The sequence below is a fragment of the Hemiscyllium ocellatum genome, chromosome 37 (assembly GCF_020745735.1).
Source record: "Hemiscyllium ocellatum isolate sHemOce1 chromosome 37, sHemOce1.pat.X.cur, whole genome shotgun sequence".
Lineage (NCBI taxonomy): Eukaryota > Metazoa > Chordata > Chondrichthyes > Orectolobiformes > Hemiscylliidae > Hemiscyllium > Hemiscyllium ocellatum.
Genome location: NC_083437.1, coordinates 17,104,252 through 17,116,401, shown reverse-complemented (window position 1 = coordinate 17,116,401; position 12,150 = coordinate 17,104,252). Strand labels below are relative to the sequence as shown.

The 12,150-nt window shown below is 42.6% G+C and overlaps 1 protein-coding gene across 3 annotated transcripts in view; it reads right to left on the bottom strand.

The window, feature by feature from the left end:
- LOC132833523 (N-acetyllactosaminide alpha-1,3-galactosyltransferase-like) overlaps positions 1-10,508 on the bottom strand; it is a 43,113-nt gene extending 32,605 nt beyond the window's left edge. The window contains exons 1-2 of one of the 3 annotated variants that reach the window (XM_060851874.1): positions 10,181-10,508; positions 5,215-5,298 (exon numbers count right to left, since the gene is read on the bottom strand). In XM_060851874.1, coding sequence (XP_060707857.1) covers positions 5,215-5,298; positions 10,181-10,236 — 140 coding nt within the window. In that variant the 5' untranslated portion in view covers positions 10,237-10,508. Of the gene's footprint in view, positions 1-5,214; positions 5,299-9,662; positions 9,740-10,180 lie in introns of those variants that run through there. The other 2 variants (XM_060851876.1, XM_060851875.1) reach the window with 2 other exon arrangements.
- Positions 10,509-12,150: the final 1,642 nt, after the last annotated feature.

The following is a 12,150-nucleotide window of genomic DNA, read 5'->3' as shown; positions in this document are numbered from 1 at the left end:
GTGCTCCCCCACTCACACCTCAGTCAATTGCTCTGTCTTATTTCCCAAGAGAAGGTCAGGTTTTGCACTTCAAGTCAGTATATCTACATTCTGAATAGGAAAATGTTCTTGATCAAATTCCTCCCCGTCCAAGTCCTTAACACTATGGTAGTCCTAGTCTATGTTTGGAAGTAAAAAATCCCCCATCCCCTATTAGTCTTACAGATATCTGAGAATTCCTCACATATTTGCTTCTCAATTTCCTGCTGACTATTGGCAGTTTATAGTACAATGTCAATAAGATGATCATCCCTTTGTCATTTCTCAGCTCCACCCAAATAACTTCATTAGACATTCTCCCAAGAGTATCCTCCCCAAGTATAGCCATAATGTTATCCCAAACTAAAAATACCACTCCCCCACCCCCATTCTTCCTGCAGCATCTATACCCTGGAGCATTAAGTTGCTGGTCCTGCCCCTCCCCCTCCCTGAGCTACATTCTTACAATAGTGATGATATCCCAGTCCCATGTTCCCAACCATGTCCTGAGTTCAACTCCTTAGCTATTAGGCCTCTTTCATTGAAGTAAATGCTGTTTAATTTATCAATCTTACTCCATTCTCTGCTTTGTTCTTGCCTACCTTGGCTATTTAACTTGCTCCTCTTCTCTACTGTACCAGTCTCAGACTTCTCTCTTTGTCCCACCCACTTACCTTCTCAAAGCCTCCTCTGTAGCACGAGCAAGTCTCCCCACCTGGATATTGGTCCCTTTCTAATTGCCCTTGTAACATAGGTTGCTTCTACCCAGAAGGGGTCCCAGTGATCCAAAACTGAATATCTTCTTGAAAAAGAAAATTATATTTTTGTTGATTTCTAGCGCCATTCTCTGACCTCTCCATGTGTCACTCTCCCAAAACTTTGTCTCTCACTTGTGCTCTTTTCTCCCATTTGAAGTATTGGCATTTTGGATGTTTATTAAAAAAAACAATTACTGCTCTAAGAAAGTGAGGAAATCAGCTCCTACACTGAAAAAACTCAAAAACAAAGAAGTGACCTTATACAGGTTTACAAAATTATGAGGGTCACGGATAGGATAAATAGACAAAGTCTTTTCCCTGGGATTGGGGAGTCCAGAACTAAAGGGCATAGGTTTAGGGTGAGAGGGGAAAGATATAAAAGAGACCCAAGGAGCAACTTTTTCACGCAGAGGTGGTGCATGTATGGAATGAGCTGCCAGAGAACGTGGTGGAGGCTAGTGCAATTGCAATATTTAAAAGACATTTGGATGGATATATGAATAGGAAGGGTTTGGCGGGATATGGGCCGGGTGCTGGCAGGTGGGACTAGATTGGATTGGGATGTCTGGTCGACGTGGACGGGGTTGGACCGAACGGTCTGTTTCCAGGCTGTAGATCTTTATGGCTCTATTATAGCCAGGATATTCTCCCATCCACCATTTTTTTTGTGTGGGTGGGTGGCTGGGTGGGGGAGGTAGAAGGTGTCCAGGGAGCCTTGGTGAGTTGTCACAGTGCATCTTGTCAATGGTACACACTGCTATTACTGAGTGTCAGTGGTGAAGGGAGTGGATGTGGAAGGAGTAGACGGGGGGTCAACTAGTGGGATGCTTTGACTTCCGTGGTGTTGAACTTCTTGAGTGTTATTGAAGCTGCACTCATCTAATCAAGTGGAGAGTACTCCATAACCCTCCTGAATGATCCTGTGTAGATTGTATAGAGGCTTTGGAAAACAAGGAGATGTGTTACTCATCTCTGAATTCCTAACCTTTGACCTACTCTTGCAGATACAGGACATGGCTGGTCCAGTTCAATTTTTGGTCAAGGATAACTCAGTCTGTTGATAGTGAGTGATTCTGTGATGCTAACACCATTGAACATCGAGAGGAGATTATAAATTTGTCTCATCCTATTTGAGATGAACATTCACATGATTTGATTTTTACATGTCAAGCCTGGCCTGAATGTTGTTCAGGTCTTGCTGCATTTTGGAACAGGCTGTTTGATGTGTATGAGGTGGTACAAATTGTACTGCAGACTGTCCAATCATCAAACATCCCGCCACTGACTTTATGATGAACAGAAGATCATTGATACAGCATTTGAAGATCCCTGGGTCTCAGAAACCACCTTGAGAAACTTGGACAACACCCTGGCATTGAGATAGTTGGACACAAACAAACACAACCACCTACACATTTTGAATGATAGTCTGTGGATGTCTGCATATACATAGTGCCTGAGGCTGCTTCATCTTTATCTTGAAACCTGACTTGTTAACTCTTTCTGTATATACATTCCTTCATTTAAACTCATACATAGCTTATTAAGCAACGGTCTCTAATGTAGTGTCCAAGACCCCTCTGTTCACATACTCATTCCAGACTGGTGTTTTCTCTCTTACAAATATCAGACTCACATTATCGGTCACATCATGATGAATCTCGTTATATCAGGGCAGGATTCTATGTCAGCAAAATGGAGTCTGCACCTCATTGAGAATGGCTGCCAATACTAATTTCCCCTTATTGGGATAACTAATGGCTTGACAGCACGTTCATCATCCAAGACAATGGATGATGTCTTAAAGTTTGAAGGATCAAAATTAATAAGTCCTGCAGCTGTAGGTGTTGGACCCTCATCTTCACAGCCAAGGAAAAGACTGTAACATCTCCATCTGAGGTAGTACTTGTAAAACCTTCAACGAACGAATGGCCATGACTGTGGTTTCAAAGCTTGATTGACTTGTTTGTCTTTGATAGGCTACATCCATTTGACTGACCATGTCCTGAGGCTACTAGTAGTTGGCCTTTTACTTGCCTGAATTGGCTGTTTGCCACTTGCAGGAGGGGAGCCCTTCTATCCCCGAACCCAACTCCAGGAAAACAACCAGTACTGGGATGGTGCCAGCAAAACCATAAGAATTACGTGCTTATCTACTTGCTTCTGCACTTGCCCCCACTGCTGAGGGCAGTGGATGGATGGGTGGGATGGGGGAGGCATTTAGCCCCTTGGATTCAGTACTAGGGGTTCAGGAAGGCATGTTGCTGAGGGGACTAATGACAGGCTGACAGAGGTCCTGCAAAGGAAATTTTGGAAGCTAACAACTTCACGAGTGGCAATCTAAGGACCATAACCTTAGTCACATGCTAACCGGCATAGGGACAGACAGATGAGGAAAGCCAGGCATGCGATTAAAAGATTGGTGCAGGGAGAAGAGACAATTGAAAGGCTGCAGTTAATATTTCAGACAGCACTTCTACATGTACTCATTGATTAGATTTTGTGTGCTTTTAAACAACAACACGGGTGACTGACAACTACCCTCTGGGCAATTAGGGATGGGTAATAGAAGCTCTCTGCCCATCAACGCCCTTCTGGAATCCCCCTTGCAGTTACCACTGGCAAATAAGTCTGGCACGATTACATAATTGCTTCCATTGGAAATGGTCTATGGCGTATTTTAGGTAATTGAATGAACCTGGTTCTGTTTTCCATCAGGTGAAAGTGAGGACTGCAGATGCTGGAGATTAGAATCTAGATTAGAATGGTGCTGGAAAAGCACAGCAGGTCAAGCAGCATCCGAGGAGCAGGAAAAATTGACGTTTCAGGCAGGAGCCCATCATCAAAAATGAGGCTGGAAGCCTTGGTGGTGGAGAGATAAATGGAACAGGGTGGGGCTGGGGAGAAGGTAGATGAGAGTGCAATAGGTGGATGGAGGTGGGGGTAAAGGTGATAGGTCGAAGAGGAGGGTGGAGTGGATAGGTGGGAAGGAAGATTGACAGGTGGGACGGGTCATGAGGATAGTGCGAGCTGGAAGTTTGGAACTGGGGTATGGTGGGGAGTGGGAAATGAGGAAACTGGTGAAGTCCACTATGGCACACTCAACTACCTTCTCCCCAGCCCCACCCCCTCCCATTTATCTAACCACTCCAGAGGCTTACAGCTTCCTTTCTGAGGAAGGACTCCTGCCTGAAACATCGATCTCCCTGCTCCTTGGATGCTGCCTGGCCTGCTGTGCTTTTCCAGCACCTCTCTCATCTGTCTGTTATCAGTCATGAGAGAGAGCGCACAAGAGAGATACATACAATTGATTTGTCAAAGTTCATCCTCAGGCTAAAATGCCATCTCACATATTTTCACCATCTGAGAACAAAGCAGAACCCCTGAATCAATATAATTTATATATATAACACCCATTGTTAACGCCTCCTGTCACATCAACACCATGCCATCCTAGCTCAGTGATCACAAGGCGCCCACACTCCTACATTAGCAGGGGTAATTGAGTGCCAGTTTCCTCATCATTCCTAGTTTGGTTATTGCAAGTCCTAGTTTGGGGCTACAGAGAAAGGGGTTTGTTCTAGAATTCACCCAATTGTGGCAAACAAATTCAACTCCACAGTTGCAGAACATAACCACAACTGTTTCTGTCAGCAAAGAAGAAAAAAAAAGATATCCTTGGCTTCCTTCACCATCAAACTCTAGTTATCCAACCCCTGGAGGTAGAACGCCTCATCTTCCACCTTGGGACCCTCCAACCACACAGGATCAATGTTGATTTCACCAGTATCCTCATTTCCTCTGTACCCATCTTATCCTAGATCCAACCCTCTAACTCAGCACTGCCCTCTTGAACTGTCCATCTTCCTTCCCACCTATCCCCCCCCCCCCCCCCCCCCCCCCCCCATTTCATCTACCTATTGCATTCCCAGCTATCTTCTCTCTCAGCCCCATCCCTCCTTCCATTTATCTCTTAGCCCCCTTGAGCACTCCCCTCCAACATTCCTGATGAAGAGCTTATGTTTGAACATAGATTCCCCTGCTCCTCGGATGCTGCCTAACTGGCTATGCTTTTCCAGCACCACACTTTTTGATTTAGAGGTTTGATACCCTCACTTGAAATTGACTTTTTTTGGCAGATACCTGTACAAAATAAAACCATTTGCCCACTTACCTGCACATAGAAAGCAAATATCAAATGCTTTATTTTACAGTCGGAACAATCTTGGCTGACACCAGTCTTATATCCATCACGATATTTTCCAGGGGATGTCACTGAATAGTGACTAGAAGGGTCACACTCACTACTATCCTAAAATAGGCATACAAAGGCCAAGAACAGCTCCAGCACCATTGTGAAAATTCAAAGTTGGCTTGTACAACAGGGAAACAAGTTATTTACCCAGCATTCCAGGGCACAGGAGGAGGAAGGGCCTACCTGAAGAAACTGAGGCCCAATTCTGGATTGATGACGAAGATCGTGAGGAATAATAAAATGAATTTCCATTTCATCACCAGGTACCTGAATAAACAAACAGCCAGAGTCAGACATCTGGGTGAATCTTAGACACAGGACAGCTACTTCAGCTGATCCCATCTTCACTGCTGTTTTCTTCCACAAGCCATGCCATCTAAAAATGTAGTTACTCCAGATATTGAACCAGAAGAACTATAGAACCATAGAAAAGATACAGGCCCATCATGTCTGTGCTAGCAACAGTCCTCTGAACAGACACATCAGGTGGTTCACATTGCATCCTTCACATCACCCACCCTCAGAATTGGCCTGGGGCTGTTGCTAGAGAAGCAGCAGAAGAGAGTCCAGGCCTGTTGCTGGAAAAGTGAGAGTTCTGAGGGTTTTGTGGTGAGAGGAGCTTCAGAGAAAGAGATTGGAGAGTGGTGTTTCTGATCCCCCTTCTGAATTCTATTTGGAATCGTGTCAGCTAACACTCGTCTATTGCATGAAGATTTCCTCTGCTAAAAGTGATTATCATTGGTATTTGATTAGTTCCTGCAACACTCTTTATTTACATGATAATACATGCCGTACTGTGAAGTAGCACATCTCTCTTTGTGGTACAGACTGTTCCTTCTCATTTCTCAGGATCCAGTACACAACTGCTGTTATTCTTACTGGATCATATTTATCTCTATCTAATCACTCTTCAGTTGCAAGAGAGTGGAGTGGGAGAAGAAAGAGAGAAGGTAATCAGGCTTGCAAAAGGAAGGAGTGGGGAAAAGAGGCTGCAAATGGGAAGGGTTGGGAATGGTGGCCATATAATGTTTGGTACACTACCTGTTTAAAATTTTCCTGTCTCTTTGTACCTACACAATAAGAATGTATTATAGAGTCATAGAGACATACAGCACTGAAACAGACTCTTCGGTCCAACTTGTTCATGCCAACCAGATAATTTCCCCTAAATTAATCTAGTCCCATTTGCCATCATTTGGCCCATATCCCTCGAAACTCTTACTATCCATATAGCCATTCAGATGCCTTTTAGTTGTTGTAATAAGCCTCCACCACTTCCTCTGGCAGCTAATTCTATCCAAGCATATCCTCTGCATGAAAATGTTGCCCCTTAGGTCCCTTTTAAATCTTTTCTCTCTCCCATTAAACCTACGCCCTTGAGTTTTGGACTCCACTTCCTTGCAGAAAAAGACCTTGACTATTTATCCATGCCCCTCGTGATTTTATAAACCTCCAAGGTCATCCCTCAGCCTCTGCCACTCCATAATTGTGATCTCAGTATGTGGAGGGCGTGTTTAGGGAAAAGGCTTTACATGCGCAGATGTCTATTAGTTATTCTGAGAAAAATGTATGCCTATTGTCCTGTACCAAAATGAAATACCATGGTGTCGAGAGAATTTCAGGGGAGTTGTGGCTTGAAGTTGAATGGTAAATTAGTAATTGGGGATTTGATGAATTCTTCTAATTCTGCTTCAGTCCAAATTCCCCACATCAACACTAGAACATTACATGACTGCATCAGCTCACAAGTGAGTTCATGAAAACAAGAAAAAAGAATCTCTGAAAGCCAAAACATTGCCCCGGAAAATAAAACGTGCTTTCCGCCCTACCAAATGTCACAAAGGGTGAAGCAAGGGGAGGGCAATGCACACGTGAGCACAGGTTAGAGAGAAAGAGACCACAGACAAGTCTCCATTGGTGATTCAGGGCACCTTAGCTATTTCAACTCACAGGTCATATTTTGGAATAGCAAAGGAAGGGTGTGACTAGCTATCACTGTTTCCAGAGACCCATGGCTGAAGATGAAGGATTCTATGTCAGCCATGGTTATCTGAGGCATATGAGCATTTTCACTGAGAGTAGCCCACCACGTAGAATGTGGGCTCTGGCACACAATAATTCAGTCGCTTCAAAATAATTACTGTGGTTACATGTTCACTTTGTAACTTTTGACTTTGTACCTTCTGGTGTTTACGGTCATTGTAAATTGGAGGGATATATAACAATAAAAAAAAGCTTGTCCAGGTAATAAGTAACTCTGCAGGTTCCAGAGATATAAAAGGTCAATGAATTTCCATGATAAATAAGTAAGTCAGTGCATTACTAATGTAGAACTCCATTGAACATTGCAGTACAGGATCCCTCCAGCAGACCAATTACCATGGTGACATAAAAGCAGCAACTCTGAAAGTCCTCAACAGTAACTGGGGACAAAAATGCAGCCTTGCAGTTTTCACATGAACACCAAGAACAAGCTTCTTTTCAATAAAGAAAAAAAGTTAGCTGAAAATCAAAAGCAGTAAATAATTACAGCTGGACATTAGTTGGGCAATGCTCTTGGAACTTGGTGCCAAACCTAGATCATGGATCCCTATCCCTCAGAACACCCTACACACTACTTTCAATCTGAAATCCCTCTGTGGTGGACAGGATGACTGCATGGTGATGGCAGAGGTGGATGTTCAACTAGCAGCGACCATCAGTCACAGAACACTTAGCTGATTTGTTTTGTCAAGCGGCTCTAGGAAAACTCTGCCCCTCCTCTTACAAAAGTAACATTTGATTCTTCAGTCAAGAACTGCAAATGAGTGCCAAGGGTCTGCTTCCAATTTTCTGGAACTCTCCTTTGACAGAACTGCCACCCAGGGACTGCTTTCGCTGGAAAAGGTGCTTCACCCACTTTCATATTCATGGACTCAACACTGGAATTGAGGAGATGCAGTCAAACATCCCAGTCTGCTAACTGCAGTGATACTCAGCAATTTCTTTTCAGGCTTTGATAACTATTCTTTGAAAACACTCCTTGAATATAAAACAGTGGTAAAAGCCAACCGTTGCTCATTTCCATTACAAATGAGAGAGAATAATTTGAACTTGTTGATTCAACAATGTTCTCGAACTACCTCAATTAATGCAAAATTCAATGCAGAACCTATTAATATCTTTCTGAACAACAGCTTGCATCTTCACAACACTTAGTATGGTAAAGTGTCACAAGGCACCCTCCGCAAAATAAAATTTGATACCAAGTCAGGAGGGGATACTGAGGCAAAAGACCAAAAGTTCAGTCAAAAAGAGATAGATTTTAGGTAGCATCTCAGAGAGGGAGAGAAAGAGATTAAAAGATAGAGAGACTTAAAAGAGGGAACACTAACAGGTAGGGCCTAGGCATTGTCACCAATTATGGAGTGATTTAAATTGGTGTGGCTCAGGGTGTATCTGAAGGCTGTTGAACTGAAAGCAAATTTTGAAATAAGGAGCAATACCATGTGGTAACCTGATGGTCAAGGTGAGAATTTTGAAATACAAGGACAGTCAAATCGAAATCGAATTTGAAACTACCAAGAGAGTGAGAGAATTTAAAATTATCAAGAGAGTTTATAATTAGTACAGGCTTCTACAGTGATAATATGAAAATAAACAATGGATAAATCAAAAGGTCATTTGCTTACTAAACCCAATTCTGGTCTTTTCTAAAACAGCAAGAAAGTAATATAAAGTGTTGAAGAAACTCAGCCGATCCTGCAGCACCTCTGGAGAGAGATAGCGAGTTAACATTGAGTCCAACATGACACCACTTCTTGAAGTGAAGTCTTTTTCTCCAGCTGCCAGATCTGCTGAGTTTCGCCACCACACTGTTTCTAACAGTTTCACAGATGTCTAACATATGCAGCATTTTGTTTAGATTGGAACAAAGTTTTGTTGGAGACAAATCTACTAAAAAAAAGTTTAACAGACTTTAAATTTGAGGTCAAATGCTCTCTTTTCTCATGACACATAACACCGTAAATGTATAGATTTGCTCCAACAGCTCAAAATATTCAACTGAAATTGTTTTGCATAAATTTTACAAAGTAAAAATGACTTTATGACTGTTGTGGCAAAGCAGTAGTGTTCTCTGAACCAGGAAGCCCGAGTTGAAGTCCCAACAGTCCAAAAGGTGAGTAACAGTATTTCTGAGCAAGTTAAAACTCTTTCAAAAAAAAAGTGAGGAAAGTGAGGAGTGACCAAACTTGTGATCACTAGAATAAGTGCAATGTCTACAGTGCAGATAAGTAAATACAATGGCCTTGCATGAAATCACAAACACCACAGTTCCCAAATTTGATATATGATTCATGATGAGTTCACTATGAGAGCACTATGTTCACAAGGGCAGAGCTGGAAGAAAGCGGAGGCTGATAAAGGAAGAGGTGCTGGCAACAAGTGCCCACTCACTTTTCGAGTAGGGAAGGGGAAAAATAAGTGTGTTGTAAGAGATTGAGGATAACTCATTTATAGGTGTTAAAAGTTGTAGTTATTACAAACATCCATTCCCTCTCCCCCCCACCCCCCCCTTTGAAGTAGTTATCGACCACATTTATCCAAATTAACCAGAATAGTTTGACAACGAAACAAAAAAAGTGATAAACCTGGATTTACTGCAAACACAAACAGTGCGCTTCATTTACTGGTTTCAAACAATGGGTACAGAGGTCCCTTTTGATTATATCCTCTACCAGACAGAAGACCTTCAGCGAGATACCTTTCTCTCACTGTGTAACTTGATATTTTTTTCAAGAAAAAGAGGCCAGTGGGTAAGAAACCAAAGACAAACAATGAAACTAAATGCCATCAAACCAAATTCTCTCAACACCGACTTTTTGGCATTTAAAATGTAGCCCGTGCACTGCTCTTTTGATCTCTCCAAACAGCAATTTAATATTTGCAGCGAAAAGAAATCCATGCAGAAAACTCTTAAAAGACAAAATTAATTTCTCCACACTTTGAAACCATCTGAACTAAAATTCTCAGAATCCTTGCTCTAGCGTCTTTAATTTTCCGAATAATCTTTAAAACAGTGGGTCAGGCAGACAGAAATAGGTTCTTTTTTTCATTCCAAAAGCTTAAAAATAATTCAGACACGTACAAATATAAAAAAAATACTCACTTTACACGGGACAACCACCTTGGAGCCATTAAAGGGAGTTTTAGTTTTAAAAGCATACAGATGCCTCTTGAAATAAGATCAGTCTAACCTTGCAGCCTTTCCACGTTTTAAACTGTTGCCTCTAGTTGTGCAGAGTCGAAGCAGAAGTTTAACTGTGAATTCACCCACTTGGAAGAGCTCATCAAAATCAAACTACACCGATCTGATAGGCACTATTTAGCCTACAGGCAGTGTTGATAGATTCAGAACTAGGAGAGAATAGCCTCGGCTTTTACAATTAAAGGGCATGTATCTCTGTGGAAGGAATTAACAGCAGCGAACACAGAACAGCAATCAAGTCTTGAAAAAAAAATTTTAAACAGAAACGATTATGTTGCGAGTTTGTGTTTGAGGTTTGTTCTTCTCCAAAAAAATGTCGACCTCGTGACTGAAATGAAAATCACAACTGGTAAACTCCACCCCACTTCTGCCCGCCCCCCTTTTAACAAACGGTCAGTAACTAAGTTGTATCTTTACCTGTTTCAGGTTTTACCACTATCATCTGGCTCAGGTATGTGTGTGTGAAGGTATTTGGAATGAAAGCAAAGTGCTGAAGAAACTCTACAGGTCTAGCAACATCTGTGGACAAAGAAATCTTTAAAATTTCGGTCCAATATGACTGTTCTTCAGTATCAGAAAGGATTTTAAATGTCATCTTTCAGCTTAATCCATCCATCCTTTACACTAACCTTGCAGAACCTAACTGTCCCATTGCTTTAGGTCCAAAGTTTGCTGGTTTTCCATTGCAAGGAGTTGTCCACATCTGAGTGTTGCAGACTGATTCAATCCAAGGTCCAGGACTACTGTTGACAAATGAACTAAAGTCATGCTTCCCAACCCTTTTCTATCTATGACCCCATTTCAAGGTTTAAAAATGATCAATGACCCGTCTTTCAGGACATTGGAGTCGGTTGTTGGCAGTCCAACTTTGAACCTCAGTCGCCATTTTGGGAAGCCCTGCACTAAAGCATAGGCCAGCCTCTGGGCAGTGGTTAGCTCAGTTGGCTGGATGACTGGTTTGCCATACCAGTGATACCCATAGTACGTGTTCAATTCTCATCAATAGTTGAGATTACCATGAAGGTCCTCAACTTCACCTGAAGCATGGTTATCCTGACAATAAAAGTGCCACCAACTTTGTGTGTTTTTGAGTGAGTAGGGCCAGTGTCTGCTTATGAGTGAGTAGGACTAGTGTTTGTTTATAAGTAGGGCCAGTGTCTGCTTATGAGTGAGTAGGGCCAATGTTTGTTTATAAGTAGGGCCAGTGTCTGCTTATGAGTGAGTAGGGCCAGTGTTTGTTTATGAGTGAGTAGAACCAGTGTCTGCTTATGAGTGAGTAGGGCCAGTGTCTGCTTATGAGTGAGTAGGGCCAGTGTTTGTTTATGAGTGAGTAGGACCAGTGTCTGTTTATGAGTGAGGAGGGCCAGTGTTTGTTTATGAGTGAGTAGGGCCAGTGTCTGCTTATGAGTAGGGCCAGTGTTTGTAGCAGCTCAGTAAGTAAAGGCTCCATCAGACATTTTAGCCATGGAATTGCAGGAATACCAGAATCTGGATTAAAACAAATCCTTGTTGTGTGATTGACATGTTGAGTCTGTGCTTTAGACACTTTGACCAGGTTATGTATTAAAAACGCCTTACCCAAGCACTGGGTCCATCTAAAAGAATTTTCTGATGGGCCGATCATGTGTTATCAAAACCTCAGGACATGTTAAGTGTCGTCCTTGACCCCTCAGTTAAAACTCAGTGTGACGGTCTTCCACCTCACTGTCTACCAGGGGCCATTCTGTGGCCACACTGTGCCATCTGGAGCTGCACACCCCCTGAGGAGAGGCACGGCCTTGGGGAGTGTATCCAGAGGTGGGGGTTAGATGGTGGGATTTCCTCCCTAAATTTGGTTGTGTGCTCTCCCCCACCGAATTAACTGCAGCTCA